The sequence below is a fragment of the Colossoma macropomum genome, unplaced genomic scaffold, assembly GCF_904425465.1.
Source record: "Colossoma macropomum unplaced genomic scaffold, Colossoma_macropomum, whole genome shotgun sequence".
NCBI classification, from domain to species: domain Eukaryota; kingdom Metazoa; phylum Chordata; class Actinopteri; order Characiformes; family Serrasalmidae; genus Colossoma; species Colossoma macropomum.
The window spans coordinates 13,768,858-13,785,904 of record NW_023494791.1 but is presented as its reverse complement, the minus strand read 5'-3'; the positions used below and the strand labels follow the sequence as shown (position 1 = coordinate 13,785,904).

At 38.4% G+C, this 17,047-nt stretch overlaps 1 protein-coding gene across 2 annotated transcripts in view; it reads left to right on the top strand.

Moving 5' to 3' along the window:
* The window catches only part of zgc:154058 (uncharacterized protein LOC795538 homolog), a 38,181-nt gene that overhangs the window by 2,515 nt on the left and 18,619 nt on the right, over window positions 1-17,047 (top strand). For both annotated transcript variants that reach the window (XM_036573987.1, XM_036573988.1), the window contains exons 3-5: window positions 5,487-5,534; window positions 7,987-8,073; window positions 12,058-12,125. In XM_036573987.1, coding sequence (XP_036429880.1) covers window positions 5,487-5,534; window positions 7,987-8,073; window positions 12,058-12,125 — 203 coding nt within the window. The remainder of the gene's footprint in view (window positions 1-5,486; window positions 5,535-7,986; window positions 8,074-12,057; window positions 12,126-17,047) is intronic.

The following is a 17,047-nucleotide window of genomic DNA, read 5'->3' as shown; positions in this document are numbered from 1 at the left end:
ACAATTCATCTTTCAGCCCTAATTGCTAAGGCATGTCCTCGAGTCTTTTCTCTTTGTGTGCTTTCGTAGGTCTCAGGCACGGGAGCTCTTCCACCTGAAAATCATGTAGCTAGTCTATGACTTTGTTACGTAGCCTGAGGGAATTTTTCTGATGTAGATTTCTGGTTTGAGGTGTTACTTCTAGAAGATCACACCTTCCGCTGGTAGTGATGTATTCGTATTCCATTGCTAGTGGCAATGGGTGTAAAGATAATATAGTAACTATGGACTAACTTGGTCAGATTGTGAGAACGGGCATCATCATAAACTCACCTGATGCTCCTTCTTGAACATGACACTTATACAATGCTAGCTAGTTAGGTTTCTATATACAAAGGCAGTGAGATTAAATGAGTATTCAGACATTTTTGTTTTTGTTAATTAATAAACACCCAGTGCACATATCCACTTCAAATTTACATGCATAAGGTTTTTTTGACTCTGTAATTAATAGGAACAGAAAATATGTATTCATAAGCATGAAGAAAGATATGTTAAAAAAAAAACAACAAGAAAATTGATAGGGAAAGTACACAGACACCACACATTAATAACATTAGTACTTTGTTGCGAAGCCTTTGTTGGCAATTACGTTGAGATGTCTGTGTTTGCAGAGAAGAAGCCCATGTCATGATGCTCCCACCTCCAGGCTTCACTGTGGGTTTGGTGTTCTTTGGGTCACAGGTGCAGCTCTTGCTTTTTCAGTTATGATGAGCTGAAGTATTGCCAAATACTTTCATTTTTGTCTGAGCAGAGTACATTGTACCAAAAGAGTTTTGTTTTGTATAAAAAATTGTTTAGATGTGCATTTCTCTACTTCTTTTTTAGAAGAGGAGTTTTGCATGTTGCAATTTTATTTTTGTTGCATGTTGTGAATACATGCATCTTCGTTCATATTTAGAAGTACTGAGTCAGTAGACATTATGTATATATATTTGACGTGAATATAGATACTGGAAGAACAAAACAAGAACAAAAACAAAAGTTTTGGAATACTCGTTTCCCCTCACTGTGTGTCTTGATGTTATGGGCTGATCCCTGAGAGTCAGATAGGTGTGCTGTGGAAAAGATCGGGTAGCGTACAGGCATATGAGGGATAAAAAGGGTTTGATAAAGAATTTGGGTGAAGTTGAGAGAGCATTGGGACTCTCTACCTGTCTGTGTTAGTTTTTTTTTTTCTTTACTCTGTGATCATCGCTCTGGAATGCAGGCCCAGGAGGCGAGCGCTACATGTAGCTTTCTCTTTTCCCCTTCACTTGAGGTGCAGTGGTAGTATGCTGCCGCTGATCAGCCCTAGTTCCTTCCTGAGGAATGCTTGCAGACGCCCGTAAGCGTCCCTTTCCTTCTTCATCCAGCAGGCCCCCGAGCGCGGCAGGGCAGGGAAGGTTACATAAAGCTTCCGCCAGCCTGGGAGGAGGAGAGGAACGCAGGGGTGGAGCTCATGGCCATGCTTTCCACACAGCATCAGCCACTTCTCATTGGCTAAGAGAAGGTTTGGGCTTATTCTTTCCACGTCTCCTTTAGTAATGGCCTGGGAGCAGTTTGCAATAAAACTTGGACGAACTTGCGCTGCTCCTTAAATAGTTACTTTCACCAAGAATTTTGTTTTGCCCGGTACAAAAAGGCAACTGTAATTATGACCCTACAGATGGAATTATTGGAAACCCCAGAGCTTCACACACAAATTGAAATGTTGTGTTCTTTGAAAAGGGGTTTCTGACATGTTATTGTTGTGTTGTTTAGAATGTGCTCAAGATTTTTTGTCACAAATATTTCAACACAAAACACTCAGTTAGATGCTATTTTGGTACTTTGGCTGTTGGAACACGACCCCCAGTTAGAGCACAGAAAGATTTGTTACTATGCATAATTCATTATTAGTGCCATATTGTTTAAACCTTTCCATTTAGGCTGAGTTTCCATGGCAGTGTTTCCATCCAGAGTTTTCTTTATGTTCAGGCTGTTAGATGTGAACCAGGAAAATGTGGTTTTGTTCCCACTCGGCCCTCGGGCACACACACACACACACACACACACACACACACACTGGCTCAGTCTTGGTCGGCTCTTTGTGTGCGAAGCTGTGATACGCAAACGCTGTCTTTAATGCTTATCGTCTTTCCAAGTCACTTCGAAGTCTCAATGGGGAAATGCTGAAACGGTGCCACAGCTGCCCTAGGGCTAGCTCTGTTGACACAGAGGATGGGAACCATATGACCTTGTGATGTTTTTGTCATTTGTTGTCTTTACCAAAAACTGGCCTGCCAGTTACAGCAGTCTCTAATTAAGTCTTTTAATTTTACAGCATGTTCAAACCATAAATCTGAAATATGTAAACAAGGTGAATATGCAGATGAACTGAAAACATGCTCTTTTTTTCTTACATCCAGTTTTTATTATTATTTTTTTTTAACCAGAACATCTCCATAGCTTAGCACACTGAGTGTGTGAACAGAGCTTTCTTGTCTGAGTGGATTGGAAACTCTGGGTTGGTTTACTGGTTTGATGGTATAAGATTAGAACTCGGGCTGCTCATTTAGCCCTTCCACCTCTACGACTGTGCCATGAACTCATAGCTCATAAACATGAGTTTTTGTGAGTGCCTCGGCACCGTTATGTAAGAAGGATGAGGTCTTGAAAAAGCCAGACTCTGCCATCTGTTTTACACGGCTGTTCGTTCAAACCCACAACATTTTGTCTGCCCTTAAATCTGGTAGTTATTATTCTTAAACATACTATTCTTTCTGATTTGTTTGGACTTCTTGTCGGTGAGAAAAGTGGTGTTATTTCGATTGCCTCACTTTTTGTTTAAAGGGCCTATATTATGGGAAACTGAATTTTGCTTGCCTTTTGAAATAAGGTTTTGATGTGTATTAGCCATGTTAAATGTCCTCAATGTACCATTAACTCCTCTCAATATACAGAGTTTAAGCAGCCCATTTTGAATTCATTGTTTTTGTGATTTCATGTAAACCATTTGCATATATCCACGTATTCAGTCTGTAGTGGTGTAGTGCCTTCTATTCATTCATTCAAATTTTAAAGGGCCCATATTCTACATAGTTTTTTTTCCCAAAGGAGGTCCAATTCTAACATTTGTTTGGTTTCCAATTCTAACATTTGTTTGGTTTTACCTGCCAAAACATTAGTTTATTTTTATACAACCTTTTTCCAGTTTCTTTTTACACCTTAGAATTAAACAGGCTGTTTTTGTTACTGTGTCTTTTAAGACTGATACATTTAAATGATCTCTATTCTGATTAGCTGCCATGTATTATGTCTTGTTCAAAAAGCAGTCTTGGCTGAAACATTCTTTATAACTTTAGTGTGAGTGGGTGGGGCTAAACTGCTGTAGGCACAATAAGTGGATGCATGGAAATTTGATGGTTTTTGTGACATCACAGAAACAGTGAATTCAAAACAGGCTGTTTTTTGCAGTTTAGTTTCCATCTCGCTGTTGTCGGAAGAAAACCTCTTATCTCCAAACTTGGTAACTTTACAAGAAAAGGAAAAAACCTACTTTATTTTTAATGTAAGTCAATGGAACCAGACATTTTTCCAAGTCGTTTTGGGCTGTTTCTTTTGGTCCATTCTTCATGAAATTTACACACTATGTAAAGGCCAACAGGCATTTTCAAATTACATCAAAAACTGAAAAATGACAAACATGGAGATACAAGGTTTTCTTTCGACAACAGCAATATATGGACTGTATAGAGCGGGTAGTGAACAGAATGTTTTGAAATTTTAATAATGCTTATGAAGTACATCAAACTCTTCTATTTAAAAAAGATGGTGGCTTTTTAAAGGAGTGTTTCAGCCCTGACTGCTTTTTTTGAATGAGACAAAATGCAAGGTATCCAATCAGAACAGAGGTAATTTCCATGTCTTAGTCTTAGATTCACAGTAACAGAAGCAGGCTGTTTAACTGTAAGGGATAAACAGAGGTTAGAAAATGATCATGCAGAAATGAATTATGACTGTTTTTGGTACATAAAACTGCATAGTCATCAAGGTAGACCTCAGAGACACAAAAAAATCAACATAAATGTGAGATCTGGCCTTCTTAAGTGAAAAATGTGTTTTGGTTGATTAATAAAAAACACTAATTCTAAGACACACCATAGCATCTGTGGTAAATGCGGTAGTTGTGTCCAGTAGGCCTCAACCACCCCCCCACCATTCACCCCTTTCCTGCTGGTGTTACAGGTGACCTGGTAACGCTGTGTGTGAATATTCACAATACCGATTGAACCAGATGGCAGAATGTTTGTTTACCAAATGTAATTTCACTCACTGTAATGCTAAGTACTGAACTGAGCTCTGGAGGTGCATCTCACTGTGTACATACATACATGCGCACATGCGTGCGCGCACACACACACACACGCACACACACACACAGATGCAGTGAGAGATGGAAACTGTCCTAATTGGTGTTTAGCCTGTTGCTGACCCTGCACACTGCCAGATGCAGCTACACAGGACAAACACAAATAGTGTGTGTTGTGTAGGAGAGATGAGCGCTGACAGTAGTCTGGTGTCCTGGGAAAATGCAGTTTGTTCGACTTCTTGTTGTGGGACACCTCTTGAACTTTTCTAAGCATGTTTCCTTCGCTGAAACTCCAGTTCTCTGAACGTCTTGTGAAATTGACAGTGTGGACATTCAGGAGCCATCGTTTACTCTGACCGTTATCTGTTGCCCCTCTGTTCACTGACATCCTTTGAGGGTCACTGTGAACTCTGAATCAGCTGCTCTTTGACCTTGTTGCATCAGCTAAAGAGAGGACTGAAATATAGGCATGATGCTGCTGTGAGGTCAGAACTGACCCTTCAAATCAGTTAAATTCCCAGCGCGATTGCCAGTTTTACCCAATCTAAAAATACAGCACGCAGATCAGTCGAGAATGTCTAATATGACGTGATCACTCTGCAAGTCCCCTTCCCATGCTTTGTTAGAGTGCCTAGCACTGTTCCGTTTTCATTCGGATGAGACAGGTTTATTACAACTGATGGAAATTCATGAGACTAAAGACAGTTTTATTTTGGAAATGCATTTTAGAAATTTGGTTAAATTTATAGCATAAATGGAGTATTTTAAACCCAAAAAACAGTTCAACGTTTAAATTTACTTAGCCGTCAGACTAAAATGTTATTTTGGATCTTCATTTTTGTCACTTTTCACTATATTGCATAATTTGAAAATTTCAGATGCCGTTGACATTGTTTCAAAATTTCATGATGAAGGGACCAATAGAAGTGATCGAAAATGGCTAAGAATAAAATTGTTACTTAAACTTACATTGAAAATTAACATTTTTTTCTTCTTCTGAAAAGTTTTGTTTAAGCAGTGACAATATACTAGCTAATATATATACTATATGTAGTGAGAGTATAGTAATATCACTAATTATTCCATGAATTTGCTCTCTTATATTTTACATCAGGTATGCCATGGCCCTGTACAACCAGCATGTCTGCCCTGTGGATAACTGGTAAGATTTTGAGCTTGTGTTTTTTTTACACTTAAATCACTTTTGTATTTTTATTTAATTCTAACTGCAGTCAAACTTCGTTCAATTTCATTCAGTATGAAATTTTTTGTTTGTTCAACCAATTAACTCATCTTCTCCATTTGGATACTCATTCTAAATTACTGAAAGCTACTGAGTTTTTAAGAAAAATGAGCAAAACAAAGAGTTATACCATCTGGATTCATATCATGCAGTAGTTTGACTATAAGGCTGCATAACCTTACATCAGTTTTACAGTATGTAGTGCTATTCCATCCTCGATTAGATGGTCACTGATTTTAGACTAAATGATGTATGCCTTAGTTTGAAATTGATAGCCTTTCATGCTTTACTATCTGTTTTAATGAGTTATTTATTCAGAGGCTGAAAGAATGACAGATTTGCTCATCATGGATAGGCAGGTTAGTGAATGACAGAGATCTAAAGTCAAACATTTCAGATTAACTGTTGCTGAGGACAGTTAGAGCCTTTGGTCAATCATTAGAGACTGAGAGATTGCCTGCTCACATGTAAGTAGAGCAGACATGTATCAGCGTGATTGGTGCAGATAGTGTTGGATCACAAAGTATGTGTATTTAAGTATGTCTGGAAGACTGAGTGTGATTTGCTTGAGGGAGAGTCTTATCCAGGAGCTTTAATGATCTCCCCGTTGCTCTGTGTCCTTGTTGCACTTTGATGTCCTACCCAATATATATTGTCATGTGATTAGTTTGGGGGCTTACTGTTTTTCTTGCCCAGGGTTTTTCTATGTTGAAGGAATAGTTTTTCCTTTACCCTAAATTTAGTCAGTAAGTCAAGAAATGTCAGATGGCCCAAGTTTGCCTCTTTTGCACTGGAAGCTAATGTAACTAACAAGTAGGCCTGTTACAATTTTTAACATACATGTGATCACAATTATTTGAGCCAATCACATTTCCCACAGTTGTTAGCTCTAGCCTTAGCGCAGCTACGCCTTAGTGAGCTTTGATGTCCCAACAAACAGAATGTGATTTGGGTCTGTTTTCGTCTGTTAGCTTGAGGCAAATTGAAACCTTAAGTATCGGCCAATATCAGTACTCATTACTACTAAGCTTTAAAAATTCTTTGTTAAAGCATTTCACTTAAGATGAGCATCTAAAAGTAAACTATCCTCCTTAAACACTACTACCACATAAGAGGATACAACACACAGCTAAAACACGCAGCTAAAAACAACGTCTGGTAATATTTCATGCTGTATTTGTTAGAGGACTGGATTAGATTACAGGACTGAGCAATTATTTTTCCCACTGATAAACAGTCCAGCATTTTCTGCTGATATCGGCAAGATACTGATACCTGGCTGGGATGCAAGACAGCTAATCAGCCAGATTGGCGCTTTAGGCTTGTACTTTACTAGTTGAAATTAAATTGATAATCACAATTATGTCTCATGATTGTCAGCTAAAATGTCTTGATTGTTGACGGCTGTGCTAAAAAGAAATGGAAGCTCATGTCCCACCAGTTAAATCTCAAATTGACAAAAAAACTGTAAAAGCTATCTTCAAGCCCGAATTTTGACTGTATTTTCTTCCAAATAAACAAACATCAGCCACCAAACATATGTTGGCTGATTGACTACATTTGGTGCAAGAAGAAAACAATAAATTAGATTTTTCACTAAACTTCTCATTTAAAGTTGTTAAAGTGCTGCATGGCCTGAAGTTGAATGTGAAGATGCAGTGGCACACTGGAAGAGACATGCTTATATGGCTAAACTGAAAGATAGTAGGGGAAAATAAATAAATGTTTTACACGAAGCTGATGCACGATCATCAGTTTAATATAGAGGTTTAATATGCAAAACATTACTTTTCTAATGTAAGTGTAAGCAGTTAATTCTGAGTAATCACACACCAGCTCTGCACAAATGAGCCATTTAACATTAGGTTGTTTTAAATGGCACCTTTCACCAAATGCACTGAGACTACATTCCAAGATAATTTTATGTCCTGAAAACAACCGTGCTGTTACACTGCTTTCTGTTTAGAATGATTCATCAAGTCTGTAGTGCAAAGTCAGCTCCTTTAGTGAAGCGTGACTACTGCTTAAAGTTTATCTGCTCAAAGTTTAAAGGTACTTTTAAGTATGTGAATTGAGGTTCTGTGTTTGTTTTGCTGACTTGGCTGTCAAAACATGTTAATTTTGGGTTATAATAGAAATTTTCAACACATTTTTTGTTGTGAGAGGAGCTGGAATGCAGCATGTAGTAACATCCCAGCTCTTTCTGTGTTCACAGCCAGGTGCTCTCATCCTATAAAAGGGGTTTAGACCTGCCTGTGATTGATGGCTATTTTGAGAATGGAGCCCAGACGGCCATGTCCACTATTCTGGTGGTCTAGCCAGCACTGGTTACACTTCATTGACTTTGTATGCATGTTCATGTGTGTTTTAGGATGTATAATCAGTCGTGTGAGGAGGATTTGCCCATGCAGAGGGGACCAACACTATGCTGTACTCTGGACAATGTGCCACTTATCAGGTCAGTCAACCCTCTGTATTGTACAGAATGTGTGTTTTCTCTTTCTCTCTCTCTCTCTCTCTCTCTCTCTCTCTCTCTCTCTCTCTCTCTCTCTCTCCCTCTCTCTCTCTCTATCTATCTATTTATCTCTCTATCTTTCTGTCACTGCATGTCTCTGTACAGTAATATTTAAAAATGTGAACACCTCCAGTCAAATTACAGTTTGTTGATTTTCTAAGTAACAATGACTTAACACATCCTGCAAACACATTTTCCACATATTTTTACATATTTCTACATATTAGTTTGCTTTGAGAGCTTATAGCACTGAGCACCATAGTGCCATGATGGTAACCAGTTACAACAGTGTCTGCTGAATGAGCTGAGTGTGACTGGCCAATCAGAGGCTTGCCAGCTGCTTTTGCAAGGGAGGGTGCATGAGGGGTCAACTTTTAGGCATTTGTGCTTCACTCTCTGGCACTATGGCTGTAAGGGTCTAATGTATGGCCATAAAGTTGCAGTCTTCTGGGATTGCTGTGTGGAGGTTTCCAGCCGTGGCTGGGCCATTTGCTCCGTGAGGGCTGCTTCTACTTGACACTGTTCAATATCATTTTTAAAAATAATCTGTGATATAGTTATTTACCCTTCTGCTTTTCTTCTGGCTTCTCCTTTCTCTTCTTCCTGCTTTTTGTTTTTGACATAGTCTCTTAGGGATAGGGAAGTAGGGAGAGAGAGAAAGACAAAGATAGAGACAGAGCACTTGGCGAAGGAAAACCACAGTTCATGATACAAGATGTGTTGTGTTGTTTTTTGCACTATAATTTGATACATGTTTTATCTAATTTATTTTTGTGAAAGTTTGCAAAAACAAGACTGCAGCACCTAGTAAAAGCATAAATAACCCAAACAAGTAATTTTCTTAGACATGTACTTAACTACACACAAAGTGTAAATGTTTTTGGGTACAGCGCAGAAAGTTTTTTGTACTGTCATGGTTGTGTCTTTTAAAGATATGATGAGTGTTTTTGATTAGATCAGTACAAACTATTTTGGTTTATGTTCATCAGCCGGGCAGGTCAAATAGTTCTTATAAGTGCATGGATGACATGTTTACACCTTCTAAAATATGCGCTGGCTCGCCACTATCGCTGTCTCTAACATTAGCAACATTAGAAAGTTCCTTGAACACCTCAACTAGTAAACACAATATCATGTTTCTATATTAACATGAGCTGCTGACCGAGCTGCAGTGGTGAGGGGTACATTTTGTCTTTTTCTTAAGCTGTTTTAGCAAACCTCAGTGATGGCAGTGTAGATGGTGATTATGCGAATATTACCCGTCCCCTATTTTTGATTGGTTCGAAAAGTGACCTCTCCAGCTGCGATCTGCAGCAGAAAAAAATACATAAATAACAGGCATAGTTTGAAAATATAGTGGGTAGAAAGTGCAGATTTTTTTTTTAAATGTAGTGAGTAAAAGTAAAAAGTGACAAATACTGAATAGTAAAGTACAGATACATAAACATTTTACTGAAGTACAGTAATAAAGTAACTCCTGCTGTGGAGGAACTCTGTGGTGAAGGTTTTCTGTGGTCTGTAGCGCAGTTCAGGGATGGACATGTTATTGTCTAGCAATTTGACGGAATTCCCCTGCGTTTACCCAAAAAAGAATTCAGGCTCAGATTTTAGAGGAAATGTTTAGTTCTCTTAGTTGTCGTGCCTCTTTCATACACTTTGGTCATCATTGAAGAATGTGAATATTGTTCTTGAGCAACTCACAGGATGTTGAGCTCCTGCCTTTTCCAAAACTCGCAGTGCGTTCTGTGGAATTTGATGAATAAACCTGTGCTTATACAAACGTGTTTATGTATGCTCCTGGGTGTGTCCCCGGGCCTTGTGGATGCTGGCACTGTGTATGGGGTGTGGGTGTGTATGTGTGGGGGACTGTGTGTGTGTGGGTGGTATTTTTAAACTGCTTCCCCATCATCTCCTCTTCCTGGCACAGAGGTGTAGTGAAGTAGGTGATAGGTCAGACTCAGTGTGAGATGTAACAGACTTGCTGGTGACTATAGCAGACTTATCAACACTTATCATGCCTTCTGTATATATTTATAGGATGTATATAGAAACAGAAGGGAAGAAAGGTTAACTGCATAGTATTAGGACTGCCTTGATTGCTCTGAAAGCTTTGATGATGGTGCATATTTTAAATTCTCCTACCAGGAATATCTAAATGTACACACTGCTATAGGCATTTTTGCCAAATAGTGTTTTTATATATGATTTTCAATCAAAAGCTATGCTTAGTATTTTTGTTGTATTGTTTTATTCTCAACTCAAACTCAATAACTCCAGCATCAAAATAATTAGTAGATTGCTTGATTACTGTTATTATTGATTACTATTATTATTGATTACTAGTTAAATTACTATTTTATCATTTAATTTGTACATAAAATAAGTAAAGTGTTTAATTCTGCTTTGGCTTCCTGAATGAGACTCTTTGATGCATACGGGAATAATGTATGTGCCATTGAAACGTCCACTTCAGTGCTAATGGGTGGAATAGCTTTCTTCTGGTTCGCATCATCCTCCTGCAGTGTTGTCCTGTTTGTCTCGTTTTGTTGTGCATGCAAGCTGACAGCTGTGATGAATCTCCAGCTTTCCTTTGGCCTCTGTCAGCTCTTGCTCTCCTCCTCTCGCTCAGCTGCTTAGTGCTCCCAGGGGCCCACACTGAGCCTGGTTTGATCAACTGCCATGATAGGTTCATCACAAGAACCCTTGCTTTGGTGTTTGTGGGCCTGTGATGGTAACATGGTCCTTTTACTTGGGACGGTGTGGAAATGTGCAGGAAAGTTTCTTTTCTTTGCTCCACCTTTTGTTTTTTTCCACAAAGCATTTGCATTTTCCAGCTGCAGCATTTTTTTGTGAAGGTCCCCAACACTCAATGGACACAACAAACAAAGCGGTGAATCTTTGTGAAATTAGAACATGATGGCACAGTTCAGGGAAAGATGTAGTTGTAGTAAATTGTCGTCTTTAATTTGGCCATGAAGCTGTAATTAACCTATTAAGAAAGAACAGCTTTGTGAGGGTCAGATGAACTTTACTGTTAGAGGCTGTTTTGTATGTGGCCGCTTGGCCTGATGTCTTTTGTCAGAGGCTAATTCATACGAGACAAATTCCTGATGTCTAATTGTACCAGAGCTGCAATATGACATTGTTTTTTTTGAGACGTGATGCTGTCTGATGTCTGAAACCTGACTATGTGGAAGGTCCTAAAATGTTCACAGGCAGCTTTTTGTACAGGCATGATACACCTGCCGTAGTTCCTTACCCAAGTACTTTCAACTAGCGCCACTCAACAGCTGGTTTTCTTTTTAGTGTGCAGTTTATGCAGTTACTAAACACTGGTGGTTGTTGTACAGACTATCTATAATTGGTCTGAATTGATCTAAAAGTATTTTATGACATATGCAGTTGTTCAGTTTTCTGGAACTACTGTTGTTACCCATGATGTATGGCTGAAAGATTTTTGTATAGAAACGGCTGCAATTTTTGTTATAACCTACATTACTGACATATACATGTACAACATGACAACACAACCACAACTAACTCTGCGTCTGGCAAACTTTGATTAGCATTCAGTCCTCAAGCCGGAAAAAGTGGATATGCTGGTCTTTTTAGCCAAAAAACTCCAGGCCTGTGGTGATTTGCATAAACGTCTTAAGGGAATTATGGCATTAAGCTTTTGCTTAAGTTTAAGAACTGTTTCAGTGGAAAGTGGAAAAAAAGTCCATAATTCTAAACTGAGTTTTAGACCCTAAGTCTATGTTTCAGCACTTAATGTATCCTTTAAGCATTTACTTTAAACACTTGATGTTTTATGCAACCAGCCACTGGATCCTAATTTTTACATTGAGTTTACATCTCAGTCGCAATGTTTTGCAAAAATCAGAAGCTCGGCGTTTAACCCTTGCTCTGATGTATTTTTCTTTGCAGTAAGTGTGGCACGCTGCCCCCGGAGAGCTGCTTCTTCAGTCTAATCTGCAGCACAGGATCCTTCATGGGTGAGTGTGTGTTTAACATGCTGCACATCACACAGAGGTCATTCTGACACTTTCTGCCCTGTTGCAGTTCGTTTTAACCCTTTAAAGAATAGTTTAGATTTTGTTTGGGCTACAAACTAATAATAGCTCATAGTAGACCATATAAGGAAAAACACGAACGCATTGTGGCGATAGAGATGGTGGTTTGTGTTTCTGTTTAAATTTATGGCTATTCAGGGTATTTGTGATGAAATGGTAGCTGTTCTGTGTGTGTGGTTTTGGGAGACTGCCGCCCGCTCTGTCTTGCTTTTGGAGCCAGGCTTCATGATGTAATACAGCTAGTTGACATTGACACAGCTCTGAATAACAGAGGTCCCTGCTGATTCAGACAGTTATTCCCTGCTCTGCCATACATACTCAGTGTATGTGTGTGTGTGTGTGTGTGTGTGTGTGTGTGTGTGTGTGTGTGTAGCAGAATGACTTGGGGGAAAATATCTGATTATGATTTTTTTTTTTTTATGACTGCAATTTAAATTGTGATTTTTCTCTAAATGAAGGTCCAGTTTTTATATTTTTCCTGTCATATCCACTCATAAATTTGTGTGGATTTATTCATCAAAAACAATCCTCATACATTTTTACATTGCCATTTTCCAACCTCTTTATCCCTTAGAATTGAACAAACTGTTTGTTACTCTGCCTCTAACACTGATAAATGTACAAACCTAATTCCAAAAAAGGTTGGGGGGAGTAGATAAAATGCAAATAATACAGTCATTTGCAGTTTCACTTTGACCTGTATTTAAATGAGAAACTGTATAAAATTAAGTACTTAATGTTTTACCTTTTGAACTCTATTATGTTTTGTAAAAATATGCTCATTCTTAATCTGATCCGAGCCTGCAGCATTTTAAATAAGTAGAAAAGGGGTAATTTAAGACTGGAATCATTGTAAAATGTTCAAAAACAGGTGATGCAGTCATGCTTGGGTATAAAAGGAGCATCTAGGAAAGGCCTAGTCTTTTATGAGCAAGGACTGACCGAGGCTCACTCCTTTGCCAAAACATGCATAAACAGTTTAAGAACAACGTTCCTCAAAGAGCTCTTGCAAAGGTTTTGTTTATTTAACCCTCTATGGTGCAGAATATTATCAGTCTCTTCGATCCCACAGATGGCACTGCATTTAAAACTGACATGCTTCAGTAATTAATATAACCACATGGGCTCGGGACTCAAAGCAGAAGCCATATATCAGCAACACCTAGAAATACTGCAGACTTCTCTGAGTTAAGGCTCATCTGAGATAGACTAATGTAAAGTGGAAATCTGTATATCTGATGAGTTCACCTGTCAGACTGTTTTGGGAAATGATGGATGTTGTGTTCCCTAGGCTAAAGAGGAAAAGAATCATCTTGATTGTTACCACCACAAACTTCAAAAGCCAGTGTCTGTCATTGTAACTTGCATGTCTGTGCAGGCACTATTAACGCTGAGGTGTACATACGCCTTTTGGAGCAACATATGCTGCCATCTAGACAACGTGTTTTTCTGGGACATCCCTGCTTGTTTCAGCAAGACAATGTCAAGCCATGTTCTGCCCAAGTTACAACAGGGGGCTTTGTACTGTGACAGTGCAGGTGCTTTACTGGCCTGCTTGCAGTCAAGACCTGTCTCCAGTTGAAAATGTGTGGTGTGTTATGATGTACAGTATGCAATGGAGACAAATGAGACCCCAGACTACTGAGCAGTTGAATTGTTATCAAGCAGTAATGGGAAAGGTATATACAAAAAACTGACTTTGTAAAAACTTTAAATATCTTTGCACTTTTTTAACTGAATACAAGTTAAAAAAGGATTTTTTCATTGCTTTCAGTTTTTGTCTGTATTTTACTTACTGTTCCAACTTTTTTGGGAATTGGGTTTGTAAATGAGCTCTATTCTGATTGGCTGCCCTGTATTGTGCCTTGTTCAGAAAACAACCTGGGCTGAAACGCTCCTTATAATTTCAGTTATAAACTGCCAATCAAAATCTTTTGAATAGGTGGATATATGTAAATATGTTTCCATGACAAAAAAACATTTTGAAACTTCAATAGTCTTTTTATTGCCATGTAAATAGTTCTGATTTAAGATTTAATTGTCTTTTTTGTTAATTGTGTTCAACTAGTAAGCCTAAAGTGGCCAGATTAGCTGCTATCTTGCTTCGTAGTTGTCGATACTCAGCGGCTCCTAAATGAGGACAAAAACAGCTCAAACTCAAATAAACAATCATTACTTATTGCTGCCTTCTAAACATGTTATTAACAAACATCAAATAAACAAACGTTACTCACCCCCTAAGTTATTATAACACTTATCAAAAGATTTTAGTTCCTTTTTTTTATTGTTTTCATAAGACCCATGACATGGTTTAGTAAATACATTTTCTGATTTCTTTTATTTACATGCATTTACCTCAACATTTTCTGTTTTACCTCAACCCACTATAAAGTACGAAAAGAATAAAGCTGTGGAAAGTAATTGTGGTCAGCTTAAATAACTGTGATCAGTTCACATAATTGCGATCATGTAAAAACGATTATGTAATAATTGTTACAGGCCTACTTGTCGTGTTACATTTCCTCATTTAAAACTAAAGGCAATGTTGTTGATAATGTAAGCTATAATTAAATTGCAGCTCTTATAATTTGAAATTTACACTTGTTGCAAATAATCTTTCATCCTTATGTGTGTATGTGTGAGTGAATGGGAGATTTACTGCTCCTAATGGACCAACAAAGCAAAACAAAGCCAATTATAGTTTATGCCAAGAAATAATTTGGGGTTAACCTACTGGTAGGCACTCCAAGTTGACAATGGTCCAAGCTTTAATAAGTGAATCTGCCGCTCTGGAGCTTCAGCAGACCTTTTTTCATGACATTTGCATCAAAGCATCTGAAAGTAAGTGGCTGATGTGATCATCATGTGTCTGTGTCCATGTTTATCAGGCGTAATCTGCACAGCAATGAAGATGAATCATGAAATTCAGCAGGAATCAGATCACACAGTGCAGAGAACGAAGAGTCACCCAACACTGATAAACAAGAAAACAATTACATCATTATCATCACAGTGCTAGAGAAGCAAATGCCATATCTTCCAGAGATCATGCATGCGCTGCACTTAGCTGCCAAAAAAAAAATCTTTAGCACCCACCTTTTATCAGGATCTGAGGGTTTAATTCTTTCACAGCTGACAGGTGACCCATGAATGATCAACAACAGGCCCTCATTGTAGAACCTGAACATCAGGCTAAATTTGACTGCGTGGTGACCTGAGAAGAGGGAAGTTCGTTACTGAATGGGAAACGTTATGTAAACAAGTCGATTACAGCCAGGTGTGAACTGCGCTGCCTGTCTGAGAAGGGAAAAGGCTTTTGTTTAGTGTTGCTGATGAAACATGACCTATGACCTGGTCAGTTTGGCCTGGTAGTAAAGGCCCATACTCAGGGTTGAAGGCCTGTATTGTTGCGAATAGGCCAGTCGGTCCGGTTAGATCACTATGAGCGACTGTTCCCTGTTCCGTGAGGAAAGGGCAGCACTTTTTACAACAATACCAGAAAGTTGCACTTTGTTTTTTGTTTTTCCTCTTCCTTGTTATATAATGCTGCTATGAAACATCTGGCAGGTCTGTGGTATGTGATTTATGCCTTAGCTATGTTCAAATATTACAAGTTTAATTTAGTTGCTTACACTGTGTGCAGGGAGACCTCTGGAAAGAGTTTTGTAGGAAAAAAACAGCTGAGACTACGCCTGCCAGCAGAGTAAATATCTTTCATGGTGTTTCCCTTGAAGAGCTGCATGTGCTCGCCATAGCTGCAAGTTACATAATGATCACTGTTTTTCAGTCTGAGGTGCAACTTTCACTAAAATGAGTAGGGCACAGGAGGAAACATCCATCAACATTAGAACACAATAACAAAGATGAAACAATGTAGAGAGCGCTGCAGGAGCTGACCAAGGCCAGTGGAGACGCCCAGAGAGGCTGTCATCAGGCTGCAAAAAATACTGCTTCTCTCTCTTTCCTTTTCCAGCATGAGCTTCCTGGCTGGACTGAGAGAAAAAGGCCTAAATCAAAGGCCATCTTCCTCCTGTGTGTAAATACAAAGGTGGAAATCTCTGACCTCACGGCGATTCAGTTTAAAATGGCCCCTTACACTGTAACAGCCCATAATGGCCTAACTCATGACGGATAATCTCAAACTCTGAAGGAACAGATCCAGAATTTTCTGAACAGAGCCTCGATGCCAGTGTTTGTCAACGGCTGTGTAACAGTGCTACTGATTTCTAGACATACATCAGGGTCTAATGGAGTAAACCTCTTTACAAAGATTTGATTCAGTTCTTTAGGAAACATGTGAATGTATCCTGAAATCTCCAATTTCCTCACAATTTATTATTATTATTATTATTATTATTATTATTATATATTTTTATTTTTTTATTTTTATTTTTTTCAGATTCAGAATAAAAATATATATATATATGCTTAATACACAAATAAGGCCAAAGGTAGGCCGGTCACAGTCATGAAACTTTAGCTGATGACATGACATATATAAATAAATTTGATTCATGATTTAATAGTTCACTGTATGCAGCTATTAAAGTCTAAAATAGCTGAATTGGCTTATCGGCCACCTTGCCTCCTAGCTTTATTTACTTAGTAGCTAAACAATGATCTACACTGTTGTGTGCACACAATCACACAGCTGTCAATAACAAATAAACAAACATCACTCACTGTAAGTTACAAGTTGTTTTGTTTTCATAGGCCTCATTTTATTTACATTTATTTGCCTCAGCCTTATTCAAATTTTGATTGTTGCAGCATAAAATGACTATGAAATCTAATGACTGTGAAAATTACTGCAGCCTGCTTATAATAATTGTGGTCATCTTATA